Genomic DNA, 21,721 nt, shown 5'->3' on the forward strand with positions numbered 1-21,721 from the left:
CAGGATCGACCCTGGATAAATTAAATGGATAATAAAGAAGAAATGACCAGCAACACTGAGTCCTTTGGTGAACAATTCAAAAGTGTATTAAAAATACATGTAAAGCCGACATGACGTTTCGGTCCACTCAGGAACCTTTCTCAAGCTTCCTTGAGAAAGGTCCCTGAGTGGACCGAAACGTCACGTCAGCTCAAGTTTGTCCAAAGGACAAACTTGCAGCCCCAGCAGGACGTTCACTACAATCTACAGGCCAGTTTCATATGGATTCTTCTCTTGTTCATTTTATGGAAATGTTTAAACAAAATATGTCTTCTGGTGTGTCTCTTGGATGCTGCCTGCTTGATATGGACTGTACACCAAGCCACCAATACTGTTACTCAGACTCAAATATTGCCACAAATATTGCCTGTAAAGACAAATGATTTCTCAATATACTGAGATGTCAAGAAATATACTCAAATATATACTCATATACTCAAATATACTCATCTGAGGCTAGTGAAACTGAAGGATTTTCATCTTTACTACCACAAAGCTGCATAGAAGTATCACAACCCTTTCCTGTGTCATCTTGTATAGCTACTGCTTTACTGCAGACAGAAAAGGAAAGTCCAAAGCAGGATGTAGCCAGTGTCTATTCTACTCAGGGCAGTTTTCAGCATTAAATATCCGCTAATTCAGGCTGCTCTCAAACCAATGTAAGCGTGTGTATCCCAGGTCATAAGCATATTTATCTTCACCAGATACAGTTCTGTTGCCTATTTGAATTCCACAATCCTTGTTACTGGTCACAGTAATAATTCAGCAGAATTCTACTTTGTAAGACATATTAAAGCTATTACTGCCCATGGGTTCTGATGAGTCACTTGAGAGAGCAAATTTCTTTATTGAGGTATCACAAACTGCCCCCCCACACATTGTAATCACATGGGCAATGCTAAAAGAAATTCTAAATAGTTAATATACATAGTTATTATATAATACAAAGATACTTTTTTGACAGATGCTTTCAAAGTTAAAAACTAGTAAATCCAAGCAGGCTCCATATAAATTAAAAGGAAGGTGCCTTTCATTCGAGCCTGTGGATGAGGTTACCTTGTCAAAGAAGTGTTATGTTTATGCAACATGATTTTTAATTTGATTTTACTTCATTTAACTTAAGTCCGGGCAATGTGTATGTTGAGCATATGTTACAATGTTATATCTTCCCTGGTTTCATCTGTCCTAAACTGCTCACCTTTTATTTTATTTTGACACTCTTACCTGATCTTGTGGCTGTCCTTGGAATATTGTGAACTGTGGTGGAGTATCAAAGTCCATGTCCACCTATGGTGGGTATAGAAGGGTTCCTTGTGAAAGGGAAGGTGGGAGTATGGAAGGGAAAGGAGGCATACAAGAGGTTTCTCATGAAGGGAAAATCATTACAGATTAAAGTGTGTGTTCTGAGCTTGGCTTCCTTGACCCTATATTGGAGTGGCATGATATGACAACATCGCATAAAGGTGGCTTTTGAAATTCACAACCATGCATGCAAAGCCTGCTGATGACACAACCACATTATGCTGATATCACTTCTAGTGCAGAGAGCCAATTGCCACTATCAATGTGGGCCCCACAAAGAGGTAAGCATGGAGGGATGAGGGGGTGGTTTTTGAGCCCTTTGAGCACAAAATGCACTAAAGTGTGGGAAAACATGGTCATGTGACTAAGGTGGTTTAATCTTTGTTTAGTAAATCACTAATTGCTGTATATCCAAGTATACAGTCAAGCATTGTATAATACAGGAAACTATACAGAATATTGTTGTAACAAATGCCTGCTGTTAAAGGGGACCTGTCACCTTAAGAAATAATTCCACATCCTGTTTTACCATGTTAGTCAAGCAAAATAATCTTTATTTATACTATATAATTTATTTACATCTTGTTTTCTTCAGCCTGGGAACTCATAATTATAGCAAGCAGCCAGATGCCATTTTGTGGGCACTGTTATTAAGGCAAGATTTGCATTATCTCAAAATCTTATTTCTGTGCCAGAATGGGGGACCTGTTGTCAATCCCCATGCCCTGGCTACACAATTAATTGGTGAAGAGAACTGAGGAATGTGGGGAGAGCAGTGACATCTAGGAAGTGTTGAATGTAAAGTGAAAGTCATTTCCTAAGGCATAGAGGAGGGGCTGGCATGTTTACAACAGGTATGGCTGTTTTAATAAAATTTAAAAAAAATTTGGATTTCATGTTTAATTTGAAAAGGAATTTAATTAAACAGGTTTTTGTCTGGGTGATAGGTCCCCTTTAATGTCGACACAAATCTAAACAACCAAGTAGATTTTATCTAATTTGGCTACAAACTCCCTGGGCCGAAATTGGGATAATCTCATCATATAATAATAGGAGCCTACAGGTATTTATCATAATAGGACAACATTGCTAGACAAAATTCATTTAAACTGTCTGTAGGACGCAAGTTGCCAGCATTTATCAGCCTGTGTATGGCCTCCATTAATGTTTCATTTGTCACAATCCAGTTTATTGTATTGTGAATTGCTTTTAACATTCTAATTTCTGTAATTGCTTTTTTTGCAATAGATATAAATGCAGCTAATTTCTTAACACGTTAATTTAGTTTTTGCATTTTAAACACCTACACTGGTGTCTCTGGACATGTATGTTTGTTTTGGAGTCATTATTATGTTAAATCATAGTGCTAACAATCTTACCTTGGAACAAGTCCACCATATGTTGTTATGGTGTCTTGGTTTGCAGAACCGTTAAAATCGTTTAGATCAGCAGATGCATAGAATTAAGCATTCTTATGGATGTTAAATCTTCCAGCAAGACCATTTCTACAGCTTTTGTATTAACCCATATGTTATCCCATATGTCTAAAGATCTGGGGATATGTTTAGACACATTCATTCTGCCATGAGTGAAAGAGCTACGGATGAGGAAATACAAGATGGAAGGAGAAGAACTGATGTCATGATTTATAACCAACCGTCTAGAAAGGAGCAGGAAGATACTGCTTTCAATTGCAATTTAATTTACAAAGAACTAAATAGGTTGTTTATTTTTATATTGGTATTTAATCAAGACTTTTACTACCAATGTGTTACAGTTTGTCTGCTTGGTGCTTTCAGATTCTGGTAGATAACATCATGGGGCAAATTTACTAAAGGGCGAAGTGACTAACGCTGGTGAAAATTCACCTGCCTGACATCATTTTGGGACTTCGCCTATCTACTAACGGGCACTGGCGTAAATTCGCTAGCGAAGGAGATCGACTTTAGCGATCCGTCGCACTCTAACGCCAGGTGATTTTCGCTCTGGCGAATGGATGTAGCTACGCAAATTTACTAAGAAGCAGATTTTAATGAACGTTACCTCTTGCACCAGACTTGCCTTCTCCACCGCAGACCAGGCAAAGTGCAATAGAATAGATATATTTCTAAGTCCCCAAAAAAACACTGGCGACTTTTCAGTTTTTCAGGGTGATAGGCTGCAAGAGATCATCATTTTTTTTTTGGGTACCCGGCTTCCCCCCTACATTTCCTTACATATGGCACATAAACTATACACTGGGATCATGTGTAGGGCATTATAACAACTTTATTTGATTTTATTAAGGTTCCCTGGGCTTGTGTAGTGTAATGTATTTGCTGCAACATATACGTCCATTGAAATTTAACTTCCCGCCATATGCAAATTAGCCAACGCTAGCGCAACTTTGCTTTGCTTGCCGAATTAACGCTAGCGAAACTTCGCCATTGTTCGACGGCTTGGACGCAACTTTGCATTTTAGTGAATTTTCGCCTGGCGAAGTGTGGCAATGTGAGCGAAGCCGCCGCTGGTGAATTTCCACAGGTTAGTGAATTTGCCCCTGTGTGAGAGGACAAATCTATCTGTATCCATATCTGTTATTCACATGCCTTATGCTACACACATAGCACTTCTTTAAAATAAAAAATGGGAGGTTTTAACTCACTCAAGGAATCATGGGCAAAGGCATGCAAATCAATCCTTAATGTTCACTATGCATCCAGTACCACTGGCTTAATAGCCCAGATACAGCCTAATAATTCAGAGTTGTGTATCCAAACTTGCAGACAGCCTGTTTCAATCTTTTTTTTCAGATCTCATTAGTGCTAAATATTGCAGCATGGCTTCTCAGGGGCGAGGACACAAATTTGTGGGGGTGGCGGTCTCTACGAGCTATATAATTTGGTAATGATACAGGTCATCAAATACATTGATGGGGTAATGATATTAAAAGTTTTACATTTTCCCAACCCTCATCTAGTAACCCATAGAAACCAGACGATTGGCCTCCAAGAGCTGATGAGTAAATTCTACTTGCTGATTGGTTGATGTAGGTTACTAGACAAGTTGCAAATGTTTCCTTTTAATGCTTTATTGTTGTACCTAAGAACAAATGAGAGATAAGGTTCTGTGAATTAAAAGTTTTGAGTCTATTCCCAGAAAACCTGGCATGCTTCTTCGCAGGCCTGTCAATCACAAAACTTGCAAGGCATTGTTGGAATTGACCTTTTGGATGTAGGAGAGCTGCTTTCTACTGCACTGTTGTAAATGAGAAGGAAAGGTCCAATTGATGGGGGTGCCAAATGTTAGGGCACACACCAAGGATTGTAATTACTTACCAAATACCCTGGGCCAGTGCTCCTGCTAGCAGAAAACTTCACTGGTCCAGGGTACATGCAAGCGAGTGATCCTTTTCCTGCTTCTGTCTTTGTGCTCCTTATGCATGCGCAGTAGAGTAAAAGCCGAACTTTAACAAAACACAGGCTTTTTGACTCTACTGAGCATGCATCAGCTGCAGGATTTTGAAGAATGAAGAAGGGAGGCAGAGGATTGCTTGCTTCCCCTGGACCGGTTCAGTTTTCTGCTAATAGGAGCACCAGCCTGGGGTAACAGGTAAATGATTACAATCCATTGCCTTTACAATCTAGATCAACATTATCATCAAAGTCATGCTGTACAGCATACTGACTATGCATAAGTGATTTTTCATTCTACTGACCGACTGCTTTTAGCTTTATTTCCCAAATGTGACCACTGGTGACACCTCAAAAACCATTTGGAATCAGGTGCTACATGGTACAGAAACCTATTGTTTAAGATGCATAAGATATACAGACAGACAGACAGCTATAGATGATACATAAATGCACATCAACAGTAGGCAGCTGAGGTGGAGTGGGGGAAGTGGCACAGGTGCCACTGAGTTGTTAATCCCCTTCCTGCTGACAGTGTCTTGCTCATAGATTAGTAAATGTCTCGCCTCAGCAGCTGAAACCTATTACTTATCCCTATCTCTTGTGCATTCATTATCTCAGCTTAGCTACACCTTCAGCCTCTCTTTCTGCTTTTTTACTTTGACATGCAAGTCTCCTAGAAAAAAATCTATTCTGTAACTCTCTTCAGTTGCTGCCCTCTATCCTCTTTTCTTCTAACCTCTTTGTCTTTCATGTTCCCTTCTTTTCAAGCTATTTCTTCTAAGCGTCTGCTTATCTGCTTCCATCTCTGATGGACTCCAATAGCAGTGACAGTGATGACCCATCCTCACCACTCCTTCCCCCATCTTCATCTACTGGTGAGGACGATGAAGATGCTTTTGAGATACTCTCAAGAACGACACAGTCACCAGATTTACTGCCTTGGGAGCAACGCAGTTTAAAGACGAAGATCATGCATGTGGCTGACAGAATTTTCCTCATCTTTCTTGCTGTCTTTCTTCTGGTTCTTTTTGGGGAGATAATGTACATTGTGTACCATGCTGTGCCCTGGGCAGAACTGTCTCAAGCACTAAAGAACCAACTTCTGTTGCAGGACGAAGGGGAGGAGGAGCTGGACCTTTGAGGTGAGGCAAATACACATTAAACATTATAATGTGCCAATCTAGGCTGCAGGTGATACTCATCAGCTGCCTGGAAGTTGTAGTTAAGCTGCTAGTGGTTAATGATAATTTTGGACAACAGACTTGCACATAACAGATTCCATTCTTTATTTATTCCTCTGTAGTATTATTAACTGTTGTGTTGTATACTGGTTATTAAGGGCCTTCCAGATAACTCTTTGAATTAATGTTAGTCATATATATGACCAGATTTGGTTTATTTCAAATGTACTGCCCAACCATCTGGTCATGTATGCCAGGTTGGGGGTCGGTTTCAACAAACCATCCAGCAGCTCCTATCATTTGGGCTGGAGGGTGGCCAGGCAAGTGTACAGCCACTCATATGTTATCCATCCATTCAGCCTGCAATCGCTAAAATAGCATATGTGATTGGGCAGTGTATGTCCACCTTAATAACTCGCCCAGTTTTCAATCAGATTGAAAGCAAAGCTTTAATTTTGTTTTCCTTTTATTTATGCCCCATTTTATTCATCCTACATTCTCACTTCCCTGGTGTTGCCTGAATGTTTTATAATTAAGCCCTAACAACTAGACAGGACTCCACGCATGAGAGCACAAAAATGTAAATAAAACCTTAAAAAATGAAGGTAAATTCCACATGAGCTTAGAATTCTACTGTCTACTCCACACTAACATTGTAAATAATTTCTAGATAACATGTTTTTAAGTTTAAAACAAATGTACTTTTACTTTAAATGCTCTGATACAATGTATTAGCAACACATGAAAAAGGTGCACACTCCAGAGCCTATTAAAACAATACAATACACTAGTATGGACTCCATCTGAGATAGCCTTACCATAATTCAGAGCTTTACAGTGGTTTCTGGATCCCATACCTGTTCTGTAACAAACTAAGAACAGAATTTCTGCTTCATGTCAAGTTAAATTATTTATTTCTAGAACAAAACCAAATCTTTGCAGAAGTTGAACAAATTTTATTTTATAACCAATTCCTTAAACTTTTTAAAGATGTTTTATAAATAGTCTTTCATTTCTTCCTTTATTATTTTATACTTAATTTCCAAGGGTGTTCCTCACTGTTTACTTTTTTTAACTGCAACAACATTGCGCTGAAGTGTAATAGTATTAGTTATGTACAATCCATTTCATAAAAAGTTCCAGCCTGAGGTTCTGGAGGAAGGTTTTTGTCCATATACACAGGGCACAATGCCTGTTCCCTATTACAAAACCTGTAAGAAATGGTTGGAGTTTTCCAGATCTCTTTCCGATAATTTGGATATTCATACCATAAGTTTACTAGAAAATCATTTAAAAATAAACCCAATAGGCTGGTTTTGCTTCCAATAAGGATTTATTATATCTTAGTTTGGATCAAGTACAAGGCACTTTTTTATTGTTGTATAGAGAAATTGAGCAGGCACTTCCAAGGACCAATCTTCCAGGCAGACTTTTTAATCAAAAAGTATTTTATTTATTCAAGTGCACTAGGACACAACCTACTTTTTTAATTGAAACATCTGCCTGGAAGTGCCTGCTCAATTTCTCTATACAGTTATCCGCTCCCTCAGCTGAAGGTTCAGGGCAGTGCACATGGACCCCATCTGTAAACTGGTGAGTTCTTCACTTTGAGACCTGAAAGATTTACTGCATTTACCTACTAGTGTTCATGATCCTAAACTGTTTTATTATTACAGAATGAAGGAAATAAGTTTAAAAAATATGGATTATTTGGATAAAATGGAGTTTATGGGAGACAGTCATCCTGTAATTTGGAGCTTTCTGAATACAGTGTTTCCTTATAATGGATTCCATACCTGTATCTACTAAATATCTGTCATTTGCTGTATTGCTCTATATATTGCACATGTAAGCTGCTGTAGTTCCTGGTGTTCTAATTGCTGTTACCAAATTCCTCTAGTTCCACAGCAGAGCTGTGCCGGCAATTTACTTACCCTTGTCCAGGCCTCCCTTGCACAGATACCTACATTAGAATAAAATAAGGAAGCTTTACCCTCTGTGCAAGTCTGATCGCCAAAGGACTGAAGATCTTAAAGGAATTGTTCAATGTAAAAATAAATACTGGGTAAATAGGCTGTGCAAAATAAAACATGTTTTTAATATAGTTAGTTAGTCAAAATTGAATCTGTAAATAATGAATGTATGTCTAACATAACAGCCAGAACACTACTTCCTGCTTTGCAGCTCTCTTGGTTTACACTGATCGATTACTAAGAAGTAACCAATCAGTGACTTGAAGGGAAGCCACATGGGCCATAACTGCTGCTTTGAATCTGAGCTGCATACTGAGGATCAATTGCAAACTCACTAAACAGTTATGTCCCATGTGCCCCCCCCCTTCTAGTCGCTGACTAACTCAGAGTTGAAAAGCAGGAAGTTGTGTTGTTAAACATCCAGTCACTCCAGCCTTTATAGATTACATTTTTGCCTAACTATATTAGAAACATTTTTTTTTTTTTTGCACAGTCTATTTTCCCAGTTTTCATTTTTACACTGAACTGTTCCTTTAAGGTAAGAAATGCTGGGGAAGCACTTAGGGAGTCTTTTTAAAATGGTCCAGTGCAGTTTTCTCTGAAAAGGAGCATCGGCCTAAAAAAAACAATCATTTATTTCACTAGAGGGTGTCTAACATTTTGTGAAATAGACTTTACATGTTCATTCATTTGTTTCCAGGTCCCCTAGCCTATCTTTTTCTTTGAATTAGCTATATAGATTTTTAAAGTAAATAGGGAAATCTTAATAAATTCCAAAACTATATGTTGTTTATATGTCCTTATATACAGGCTCCTGTTTAAAAAGGCAGCACAACCGCAGAAGAGGCCAAACCTAAGAAGGAAAGAGGCTGCATACTCCCAGAGTGGGACCCAATGATCTGAAACCTCTGTGCTACCAGAGACTTGTATTGCAGCTTACAAAAATCTGTGAATATAAACATATATACTGGAGGTACACAGAAGCAATGCCTCCGTAGATGTTTCTTGCATGTTCTGTATTATTTGACTTTCATTTTAATTCCCTGGCTTGTACTCACAATGTGTATTATCTATATCTGTATGTTCGCTTTAAATACTACAAATACAAGCGTGTTTTGATATATAGTGATAGACAGAAGGAGAGAAATTTTCATGGCACTTGTTGTAAAGCTTAAAAAAATATGGAGGATTTTGCTTTTGTATTAATACCAATATAGTAGCATGCAATCTAGGTTTTTCACTTGTTCAGCTTTGAGCCTTGTGAACCCCAAACAATAATCTAGGCAACTGGACTTGCTAAGTAATCATTAAAGACGTTTCACTACTCATTTAGAATTACCTATACTAGATATACCATGACCTGGATGAATAAAAATCGTCATAGTCAATAATCTGGGTAATAACCACCTCTGAGGTCACGGCCCTGCTTACCACAAGGAATTAACAGACGCCCGACTGTCATGACCCTACCCAACGATATGTCACTGCCGCCATGTCATAATTTTTTTTTTTTTTTTTGCCAAGATCAAACATACAATCTTAAACCTGTATCAAATATGCACATATGTAAAATCTGAGTGGCCCCCTTCAGCAGACCATCCTATCATTGTATTAGATTTTAGATGATCTGTCCAAAATGAAAAGGTCACCTGTCAATATATCTTGCCACCGATTACATGGTGTACAGGTGGCAGATGCACTTTTTATTTCCCGTTAGATTTGAGTTTTTGAATGAATATAGTAAGGTTTATTTAGCCACTCCATATATGGCTGAAAGTACAGCATCAGTGGGCTGATTAGTCAGATACTATAAAGGTTGACACAATGTATGGCCCCATTAGGCACTACAAGATAGTCAGAGATGCTGACAATTTGTACAATATAATGTAATGTTTTAAATACCAAAAACAATAAAAGTATTTTATAATGTTGTTTAGGCTGTGTTTTTCTTTTATCTGAATGATTGTTTGTAGGTAGAGTTTCGCTTAGTTAACAACAGGTGTGCATGGAAACAGATAATACTATGGGTATCAGGTGCATTGCTAATCAATAATACTAAGGCTTCTGACACACGGGCAGATTTGGGGAGATTTAGTCGCCTGGCGACTAATCGCCTCTTCTTCTGGGCGACTATCTCCCCAAACTGTCTTCACATGTCTTCCTTTCTGCTATAATGAAAAGTCGCCTGCACTAAGGTACACGGCGCTTTGTTTTCGGAAGTCACCCAGAGGCAACTTTGGAAAACGAAGCGCCGCGTGTACTTTAGTTTCATTATAGCGGACTAGAAGACAAGCTAAGGCAGTTCGGGGAGATTGTCGCCCGGAAGAAGAGGTGATTAGTTGCCAGGCGACTAAATCTCCCCGAATATGCCCTTGTATCACAACCCTAACATTACAAACAAGATAGAAGGGGGTGAGATGCAGACAGCTTTGATTTTTTCCAAGGGGACAGAAGTGGGGCAAGGCAATGGGTGAAATTACCAGCAGTCTTTTTAATTGTAAAAATGTTTTAAGGGTAAAACTACACTGGAGATTTTGTGGGTCACATTTTATCTCATCTTGTCATCCAACACCACAAATTTGGCAAAGAGTTTGGTAATTATAGAATTAATGGGCATCAAATTATTTAAAAAAAAAAAAACCTGGCTTTTAAATTTAGGTTCTCTGTTAGCATCTACACATGTGGGAGATAACATGCTTTATATTGCAAGCATTGAGGTGATATTTGGATATAAATTTACAAAATTAATCAAATTAAGCAAAACTTTGGAGTTTGGAATCGTAAGATGTCTACTTATTTTTGAATAGTTAGAACTGATTTTGAAGCAGCAAGTGACATTCAAAAGAAGTCACACTCACTAATTTAGCATCTCTACCTGTTACAAAGTTTTGTAATCACAGTTTTGTGATCACCTTTAAACTGCTTAGACATCCCCTGTCCTTCATATTTAGAAAATCTTATTTCAGTCCTTAAAGATAAGTGGTAAATAAGATGCAAATTGTGGGGCGATTCTCAGAAATTCCATAAAACAAACTGGCGCCAGAGTTGAAAGAAATAATTACCATTTTGGATTCATTAGAATGTTTGGTTTTACAAATAGGTATGCACCTAATCCAATATTTGGGATTCAGCTGAATCATTCATGAAAGATTCAGCCGAATACCAAACCAAATCCTAATTTGCATATACAAATTAAGGACGGGAAGGGAAAAAGGGCAGGGAAACTTTTTTTACTTCCTTGTTTTGTGACAAATAGTTACGCGATTTCCTTTTCTGCCCCTAATTTGAACATGCAAGTTAGGATTCGGATTAGGTTAGGCCCAGCACAAGGATTCGGACGAATCTAAATCCTGCTTAAAGGAGAAGGAAAGGTTAAAACTAAGTAAGCCTCATCAGAAAGGTCCATCTAAATATACCAGTAAACCCTCAAATTAGTGCTGCTCTGAGTCCCCTGTCAAAAGAAACACTGCATTTCTTTCCTTCTATTGTGTACACATGGGCTTCTGTATCAGACTTCCTGCCTTCAGCTTAAACCTCATTGCCCTGGGCAATAGCATGCTCAGTTTGCTCCTCTTCACCCCCCCTCCCTTCTCTGCTGTAATCTGAGCCCAGAGCAGGGAGAGACTCAGGCAGGAAGTGATGTCACACCATGTTAATACTGCAGCTCCTATCCTAAGCAAACAGAGAGTTTCTAGAGCTTTTTACTCAGGTATGGTAAAACATTCTACAGAATAAATATAACATTCTAGCTTGCACTTTTGCAGCGTATCTATTGGCAATAAAATGCCTCCCTAGCTTTCCTTCTCCTTTAACCAAATCCTGGATTGAGTGCATCCCTAAATCCAAAAATATATTGTTTTCAGGTATAAGCTTGTTGTAAGTGGTATTTTCACAGATTTGTGCAATGCTTTGAGAGTTCAGTTGAGTACTGCTTTGGGTTTTTGTCAGTCAGGATTCTCTACACTATAGATATTTGGTATTGGCTCAAGAGACTTTTTGGTTATATATCCCAAATTCAAATTTAGCTAATAAAACAGTCATCACGGGAATATTTCATTTCTATTTGAACCTTTATTACCTGCATTTCCTTACAAGCAATTTAAAAATAATTTAAGGGCAATTGCGCACATCAAGAATTTGGGTATTTACCCTGCTTTGTTTTTAGTAGCCCCAAAATGTAGGGCAAAAACATACAAAACTGCCCTCTACTGGCCCTATAAGAATTGCCTAAAAACAAGACTTTTACCTAAAAACTCTTTGGTACACAATTTTAGAGCCAAACTGTGTGACAAGTGCTGATGCTTAAGGGCAAGTCTCATAAAAGCCAGCATAGGATGTTTTAGGCATCTTGGCCCTAGTTGTTTAGACAACTAAACAGACAAGGCAGACAAGTCTTTGACATTTCCCCATGCCCTAAAAAGAACCTGTAAAAAAAAAAAAACAGCAAACACAGAGTTTGTAGGCTGATATAATTATAAGGAGAATGGTTTGTCAGAAAGAAAGATTATCTGTAACAATGACTCCTGAAATTTAGGAATACAGAAAGATAGCAAATAATGGACCTGCCAGTCAGCACTGTGATCTGTATACCATATATACATTAGTGTCACGCACCACACTTCCCAAATACAGCTATACCCTTAAACACAAGCATCACATTTTGTTTAAAGCAAAACCTCATTAAAGTCTCCCTATTTTCTTCCCATTACATATACATTCTACAGTCTACATCTTTGCTCAGAAATCAACACCTCTGCTCTGATCCCACTTAAAAAGGCCAATGAAGTCCACACATCTGACAAAAGTTCCAGCAATTACTTTCTTATAACCCCAAAATCATATTAAAAAAATAAATCTAATTTATTTTAAGAAAACAAAAAAAACACATTTTCACAGGAATATCAGCTAGGTAGATTGATGGAGTTATCACAATTGATCTAATAAAAAAAATGGTAGGTCTCATGATTGCAGGTTTTGGTCCCAAAATAAAAAACAAAAAGGGTTGAAAACGATCTTGGAATTACAAACATATATCATAGATATAATATCTTCTACTAAGGTGTAGACATTTGCAGTTGGTCTGTTGTGTGTGCCTGCACATGTTTGTTTCACTTTTTAAACTTGAAAACTGGAATTCATTAGCTTTTCAGGTCTATGTCCCTGGCAACCACACAGAAGATTTATGAGGAGACTATATATCTCCCTGATTGTGAGATGTAGCCGACTGTCTATCCATACTAAAATGTATTTTTAAGATTAACTTCCCCTTTAAAAGCTCTGCAGTATTCCACTGTGGTTTATAGATGCCCAAGGACATTAAAGTATTGCAGAATAAACACTGCCTAGTAAATAGAAGTAACAACAGGTTATATCAGATATATCTAACTATGACATAATCTTTAGAAAAAATAGGTTGCAAAGGTACATCCCTGAAAGACACATGATCTCATCCTTACAGAGACCCAAAATTCCACGACATGTTTCCCTGTTTGTTGACTTTACAGTGAGCGACTCTACTCAAACTGTGCAATGAGAACCATCATAGCGACCCCAAGGAGGAGTCCAAAGGTTTCAAGGATGGACTGCAAAGGGCGTGAGTCCTTCAGGAGTTCTGGGATAACTGAAACTGTTGCAATATAAATAAATCCCCCTGCTGTGAATGGCAGAATCCATAAGGTTGCAGCTTCCCCAATTCCTTCTGCCAAGAGAGAGCAAATGGTGCCTGCAAGTGCTCCCAAAGCTGTACTGAGCTGTAGCATCATTGCCTGCAACAGAGAAAAACAAAATATGTCTATAGAAGCACTTGAACCTTTTCCTATCAAGCTTTAATAAATCACTGAACGATTATGTATTTAGTTTTCTTATTACTCTAATCGGTTTATTTTATTCTTGAAAACTTGTAATAATTTTGACCTAAGTGTGTACCTAGTCTTGATGGCTTGCTTGCAAGATTGACAGCCACTGATTTAAGATAACCATGGTCAACAAACACTAAGGCAACCACCACTCTTGCACATTGTATGCAAGAACACAATGTGAATTTTAATTTGCTGAATGCCAGTTTCATGTCACTGGCTGCTGAGTCCCCAAATATAAATTAGGTATTCTACTAAAGCATATTAGAAATGCACAGGTAAAAATAGTACCTGGGTATTAGTGACCACAACACTGTCCATACATGTTATCAAAACATACAAACACTGGGTCGTTTGCAAAGATACTAAACTTCAGAAAAGCACGTTTACCACTGTGAGAAAATCAATTACTCACAGATTGGAATTATACTTTCTTAGTTAAAGAACAGAGAAAAATGGTTTATTCTGTATTATCCACTTAGTGTGTTGGATATCATTGGAACTACAGTGAAGAGACTGTTGCACAATTTCTTTCATCATCATTTTAAGGGGCAACCCCTACTAAATGTTTGACTGCTAAGGAGGCCTGGACCCAAAAAATCCAAAGGCTGAAGTTTAAATGCAATATTGTTTATCTGTTCAGTTGGTTAAAATTGTTGCCACCTTAAAACATTAGAAGCTGTAATATAGGTACATTAAAGCTGTCTAGATGGATGGCCAGATTCTGGATATGGCCCAATGTTATGGTTTCCCAGGAGCACAAGTAACTTTCCTTTAATATAATCATTTTGATGGGATATGGCTATTGGCATGTAGATATAGCAATTTTTTTGACCAGTATACAAAAGACGAAACACACTTATTATCTTAATACATATAACATTTCCACACTTCGGCTAACTACTTTTATAAGATGAGAAAGAAATGTGTCTTTTTTGAAAAAATACATAGCAGCTTCACTGGCAGTAATTACTAGAAACACACACCTTCCTCTTTGTGCATCCACTCTGCACCAGGATAGCAAAGTCCCCAATTTCGTGAGGCACTTCATGTAGGAGAATTGTGATTGTGGTGACAATTCCAACACTGCTGCTGACCAGGAACGAGGCTCCAATTGCTAGACCATCAGTGAAGTTGTGTGTGAAATCAGCAGCAAGATTTAAATAGCCGGAAACGGTCATTTCTACAGTGGCAGAGAAGAGAATCATAGAATGAACAAAGGCCTGTAAGAAAACATTGAGGGTAAAAGCAAAAATGAATGCAGAAACATATGCTAATATAACCTGATTGTAGTGGTTCCTTATTGCCGTTTTTGCCTTTCTGCACAGTGCTACTTCCTTTCTTTCTTTGTCTCACGCCATCCTTCCCTGGGTCTTTTTCCTCCTCCTTCTCTGTTGCATCATCCACTATTTTTTCCTTTGCAGCTGTGAGAAAGCATACATGTAACATAGGCATGTGACATCTGAGGCCCTTTTATCTTTGTAAAGTTGTATTGTGAAACAGTTTATGACATGCACATTTGTAATAACTGCACACCAGGAAGCAGAAACCAAACAAAAGCCAACAGTATTAACCGTAAATAATGTGGCATAAAATATATATTACCATGTATACATAGTAAAAGTAGAGTAACTCTCTCCTCATAATTGACATACCATGACTGTGTCCGTGACCATGTTCTCCTTTCAAATGCCTCACAAATTTCTCAACAACAAGGAAGGCAATAATTCCAGCAAGGACCCAAAGGCCAACTAACATCATCTGGGAGTGGCTTTGACCTGAAGACAAGGAGAAAAATATCAAGGAAAAAAGCAAGACTCTTAGTTAAAAAGTGCAACAAATGGAGAGAAAGGGTAGTTAGAGGTAAAAAGAGAAAAATGCTAGCAGCAAAGAAAAGCGTAAAATCACCAGGTTGCACAAATAATGATATTGAGAAATATTTCAAAAACAGAATGCATGCAGGCTATATATAATTCAAGACATATTAGTTATAGTGATTTGTATTTATAGTTTGGGTTGCCTTGGGCTACTACATAAGGTATAGCTTTGGAAACACTACAATACTACAGTTTTAAATTTTGGTTGAATTATACTGAGCTAGTGACAAAAAAAAAAGAAATAGGAGATACTTGGAGAGGCACATTTATCAAGGGTCGAATTTCGAATCATGCGAGTATTTTTAAAACTCCCCTAAACTACCATAAATTTGACCAATCGAAATGTATTAATGAAATCGAATATTTAAAACTCAGATGAATTGAATTGACCCGAAAACTCGAATTGAATTCCATTCAAATTTAAAAAACTCTATTCAATTTTTTTTTTTTTAGAGAATGTCAGGAAGGCTGCAAAAAACTCCAAATTGATCCCTGGATCTCTCCCATTGACTTAATCAGCAATTCGGCAGGTTTTAGGTGGCAAAGTCGAATTCAGGTTCTTAAAGGGCCATTTATGATAAAGTATGATAAAGCTCAAAATCGAATTTATTTAAACACTCAAATTGAATTTGAATAACTCCCTAGTCAATTTTGACAGTATTGACCATCAATTCGACCCTTGATAAATCTGCCCCTTAAATGTACACTTAATATACTGCTTCTCCCTCCCTTGATGCACTCCCTTTCTTTTGGGCTATTAAAATAGTTTTCCACTATTCCTTCAGGGCCTGTTTGGCCTCTACAGCAAATACATGCATGCTCACCATGAGAGTGTCCGTGGCCATGTGTTTCTTCAGGCTCTGCAACTGCTTCATGTACAGAATGTGGCTCTGTAGAGACATTTGTAAATATGAATATACAAGACTACACTGAAAAGCCATCAATTGAGTTGGATAGAAAAGTGGTTAAAGTTATAAGAGACATATGACTGGGAAGATAGCATACCTAGTGCATGAGGGATGAGGTGCAAAAAGGCATCTCCAAGAAGCCCCCCTGATGCAAAGCTCAGGAGTAATTTGAGCAGGGACTGGTGCTGGCTGCTATTAGACTGCACAGGTATCAGGAAGAGGATGAAGAAGGGAGCAGCTGATATCAGGAGTGTGGCACATATAGCCTAAGAAAGAAAATGTGTTAGAGAATATATATGGAGCGGTGTATGGTACAGTTAAATGCATTAGAATGCAAAAGCCTGTCACTGAATAAGCCATTTAGCAAGTGTGAGTAGTCTAAAACTAACATTAAAAAATGAAAATAATAGCATGACTTTGTGCACAAGGTACTGAATTCCAACATATAACATTAATAATAGAAATATAAAGTATTTATACAGCGGCTATGAACAGGACACATAACAAAAACCACAGAACGAAACATACACAACAATAAAGCAGCAAGAAAAAACTTTAGTATGAGAATATACGATGTACGATAATGAATTACGGGCAGGTGCAGATGTCTTCATATTTAGTTTAAATATTTAAAAATACATTTAAAGATTAAATATTTATTTCAAATAACTATGATAACTCAAGCTAATATTGCTTGCTGGTGAAACCAGTTGAAATATATATATTGTCAGGAGAGGAGCAGCAATGGAAAAATGTTAAGCTTAGTCAGCATTATTCATTTGGTTACATCAGTGAAAAATATATTTGTTTAAAGAACAATAACACAATATCTCAACCTTCATGAAAACATTTATCTTTTCATACGTTTTTTTAAGACCTCTGTTACACCTTAGTAGACACATGCAAAAATAGATACAAGACCAGGTCTGGACTGGGAGTCAAAATAGGCCCTGGCATTTCAACTGCACAGAGACCCAAACCCAAGCAATAATGACTGTCTAGGGGACCTTACAGCAGGCCCTCTGGCATTTGCCAGAACCCACAGATTGTCAGTCCGGGACTGTACAAGACATGCATGTAGCTAAGTGCACTCTGGGCAATCGACTATAATGGTTAGTTAGGGTCAGTGTTTCAGTTCGTAGCAAAATATGGACCCATGGATTAAAAAGAGAGTGCGCTTGACTCTATGAATATGTCTCCAAAGTCAAAAAGCAGCAGTGCAAGAAAACGAAATAAGTGAAACAATGCACACTTACATATGTCCAAAGTTGCACAGGTTCCATTTTCTCTTTTGACCCATGATTGTGTATTAAATTATCTCCAGTTGGTGCTTCTCTTTTGGTGCGCTCTTCTCCTACTACATGGCTCTGCTCTTTATGATCTGGACTATGTTCATGCTGGATTTCCTCATGGCTGTGCCCATGGTGATCTTGATGGCTGTGCCCATGATGCACATGGCTATGACCATGGTGAAGATCCTCATGACTATGTCCATGATGGGAATGCCCGTGTCCATGGCAATCATGTCCGTGATGACTGTGGCCATGTCCATGGTGACCATGGCTGTGCCCATGATGTGCATGGCTATGACCATGATGAAAATCCTCATGTGCCTGGGATAAGGCTGTGTGCACCAAACAACAGAACATGAAGATAGCTACCAATAAGGCACAACCAACACCACTTTTCAACCAAAGTCGACCCATTTTCCCTAAAAGAGAAAACATAAAACAATTCAGACACCCAACATCAACACAAAGAGTGGCTATTTATCCCAAACGTCTACAACTACATGCAGGGTGTTGTTTGCTGTAACAACCATACATAAACTAACTGAAATCAATTAAGGATCCAATATTATATAACATTACTGAGAAATATGCTTCCAACCATGTTAGAGTCCCCTTTAACCTTAGATAAGACTTATCCTTAGCTTCTTCCCCCAGGATTAGAATGGTCCCTCTTTGCTATGCAGTCGGAGAGGATACAATGATAACCAGCAATCCACCTATCTGTCTGGTTCACTAAACCCCTCTTAACCTCATTGCCTTAGTACCATATCCCCAATATACTATTACCTGCAGCCTGTTTCAACCACTGTGCAACAATACCGGTATCCAATTCTACGTGGCACACAATGATCCGGTTCAAAATATCGCGTGAAAAGACAAACCGGAAACGCGTCACAGTACTGAATCGAACATTTGGTAGTGTATGGCGTGGCTTTTGTCCATATCCTATAGGGATTAAGACAATATGCTGTAGCTCAGCCACTCAGAACACACCTTTATTTCCTTTGTACGTATCAGCCCCGTCTACTACACTCTACACTTCACTGGTATAAGACTTTCTATCCCTACCTCTATTGTACATGGAGAATCGGTGTCATGGCGGCTCTCTGCAGGTTACAGACTATGCTGGCCTGGCTCTGGTGACAGGTCAATCAATACACAAACCGCATTAGTTAACTATTAGAGCTCTTGTTGTGCGATAGTTCTCACGAGTAGTTGCTTTGTGAGATACCCCCCTCCATTTTTAATGTGTAAATACTCTCTTAAAAATAAATGTTGAAAGGACTACAGATAATATGGGACTACAGTAGATGGTAGTGTAATTGTTTTAAAGGGTAGTGCAGGAAGGGTATACAAGAATACCTTTTAGCTGCCTGCCTTTAAACTAGATACTCATGCCTCCCAACATTTTGGAAGTAAAAAGAGGGACAAAATTTTTTTTCCCGCACGTAGCGCAGCAATTTTTTGACCACACCCCTTTCTGTGGCCACACACCCTAATTACCATGTTTGTTTTACCAAATTTGGCAGGTTATGAAAGTTTGAAAATATTTCTCCTTATCTAAACTGTGTTTTTGTGTCTGAAAATTGTTACAAAGTATCTTATTTGCACCTGTTAGGTGTTCTGGGCTCTCTGCTAAAAGCAAATTAAGTGAGAAACTTTGTTTCTTTTTCTGGCTGTTCAGTGCAGAGAAAAGAGGGACAAATCCAGTACAAATGAGGGACTGTGGGTTGAGCTGTCAAAAGAGGGACTGTCCCTCCGAAAATGGGACAGTTGGGAGGTATGGATACTAAATAGCGCAATATAGAATAATTTGTTTTATTAACTGATAATTTAGTGTTTCTTTTTTATTTGTGAACTTCTTTCTCCCTTTAAGAAATGTAGCAGTAGCAGTGTCCTGACTCCTCTGTTAGACAAGACCTGCAAATGTCTTTCCATTTTTCCCATCTTATTTCCCTTCCTTATTTAACCTAGTGTAGAATCCAACTTAAAAGTAGAATGGCTTAGCAAAAACATGGTAACTGCAGATTCTCTCCGGCAAAGCGACTCAGCATTCAGTGAGCTATTTGATAAGATATAGGCCATTGAACTGCCTTGGATACTTCTTTGTATTGATTTACTAAGTTGCATATGTTATTTTGCTTGACAAACAAAAAACAATAAAAATTTCAAAAGAAAAAGAAATGTAACATTTGTAATAAATATTGCATTCCAAATATGATACATTCAACAAGAACTGTTGTAAACACTTGGCAAATATAAAATAAGCACTTGAAGATTCAGGGACGTGTAGAATTCAGCTGGAAGGGCAGCACAGGTATAAATTTAATCTGCAACATGGATTTATTAGATGTGTGCCTGAATTTTCAAATGATCTGGTAAACCTTCTGTAAGAGAAATTGGCAGAAGAGTCCAACCCGAAGGTGAGGTCTTATAAAAGGGGTTGTTCAACTTCCACTTTTTCCAGTTGTTCACCAGAAATAAATACTGTTTTTCAATTGCTTTCCATTTTTTACTCTTTACTGTTTTCCAAAACTGAAGTTCTAAGGGAATGTCAACACAAAAAATATTTTTTTGCCTAATTAAAGAAAACTAAATTCTTAGCAACTTTGCAATATACATTCATTACAAATTTTCTATGATTCTTTGTATATGTATTGCTATTGATTAACAGACCCATCTTTGCTGGGGAACTGAGACTTTTGCAACATTGTTTAAAAAGTAACAAACAGGAGTTAAGCAAATGCTGCTTTCAAGAGTAATTGTTTTTACAAATAACTTTAAAGGTGCGGAACATTTTTAATAAATGTAAATTGGAAAGTTGCTTAGAATTGTGTTTTCTTTTGTACCCATGGGTTACCCGGAAAAACCTGCGGTACCTTGCGGGTTGAGGGGAGAAGTTCTGGGTGCGGGTATAGACGCGGGCCGGTGGTTCTGCGGGTCGCGGGTCATGCCGCAGGTCTTCTCAATAGCGATATTTACTTCTTTTTTCTGGTCACGGCAACTTCTGATGACGTCACTTCCGTTTTACAATGACAGCACTTCCTGTTTTACTCCCTTTTTTCTGATCATTTCTGATTTTTTCTGATCATGTCTACTTCCGATGATGTCACTTCCAGTTTACAATGACGCCACTTCCAGATTCTTGTTTATCAGTGGGTTGCGGATAAGGTACTTGTGGGGAGGGTCAGGGGATGGAAGCGGAATAGGACGGGCCATCTATTACAGACTTTCTGCAGATGATGCTTCAGTGGTTGTTGTTGACCTAGATATATATTCAGCTAATGCTACACTGCAAACTCAGAGCCTATGAGTAAGTGCCCTGTCAGGCACGAAACGCGTTAGGTTTCATGTCCTAATAAATTTTTCTATTTTTTTTAAAAATTTAGCTCTTTATTATTTGAGATCCTCACATTCTTCCTTTTGGATATAGTGTTTTTGGATTTTGCACCTTGAGACTGAGATGAACTGAGAGTGGATCTCTTTGCTATTTACTTATCAACAATATTTTTTGATTTATTGGAGTGGTACCACTTATATTATACATTTTTCCTTGTGGCAGCACACACTTTATCTTTACCATTTGTGATTTATCAGCTTTTGTCCATCTTTAGGGGTAGTACACCCTTCCACCACGTATTGCTATCAGCAGTGCTGGAATCACAAAAGATGAGTTTCTTCTCCACCTGTCTGAGGAATCATTTGATTCTGTGCTCAATGTCAACCTAAAGGTAAGGTGGAATTTTACTTACCAATCACAGTTTAAAAGGCAAAAATCCATACATGCATTAAATTAAATATATTATTAACAATAATTTAATTTTATTTACAGAGTATCAGCAATATTATTCAGACAAAATTTCTGCTGCAGGAAAGCCAATATGAAAAGCCCAAGTTTT

General features: G+C 38.0%; 1 protein-coding gene across 2 annotated transcripts; it reads right to left on the reverse strand.

Moving 5' to 3' along the window:
• Positions 1-12,342: 12,342 nt before the first annotated feature.
• On the reverse strand, positions 12,343-18,673 carry slc39a7.L (solute carrier family 39 member 7 L homeolog). 2 transcript variants are annotated; one of them, XM_018228547.2, is made up of 8 exons: positions 18,442-18,587; positions 17,787-18,241; positions 16,628-16,796; positions 16,447-16,512; positions 15,401-15,523; positions 15,029-15,169; positions 14,732-14,928; positions 12,343-13,655 (listed from the first exon to the last, which is right to left on the reverse strand). In XM_018228547.2, the coding sequence occupies exons 2-8, from the start codon at positions 18,234-18,236 to the stop codon at positions 13,404-13,406; spliced, it is 1,398 nt and encodes a 465-aa protein (XP_018084036.1). In that variant the 5' UTR covers positions 18,237-18,241; positions 18,442-18,587; the 3' UTR covers positions 12,343-13,403.
• Positions 18,674-21,721: the final 3,048 nt, after the last annotated feature.

The sequence above is a fragment of the Xenopus laevis genome, chromosome 8L (genome assembly GCF_017654675.1).
Source record: "Xenopus laevis strain J_2021 chromosome 8L, Xenopus_laevis_v10.1, whole genome shotgun sequence".
NCBI lineage: Eukaryota > Metazoa > Chordata > Amphibia > Anura > Pipidae > Xenopus > Xenopus laevis.

Excerpts from the sequence above, each read along its gene's own strand:
- slc39a7.L (XM_018228547.2), bottom strand. The coding sequence starts at position 18,236 with ATGGGTCGACTTTGGTTGAAAAGTGGTGTTGGTTGTGCCTTATTGGTA. Across the intron at positions 16,797-17,786 it reads CTGTGCAACTTTGGACATAT|GCTATATGTGCCACACTCCT; the intron begins GTAAGTGTGCAT and ends TTTCTTTCTTAG. Across the intron at positions 15,170-15,400 it reads TGGTCACGGACACAGTCATG|CTGCAAAGGAAAAAATAGTG; the intron begins GTATGTCAATTA and ends GCTTTCTCACAG.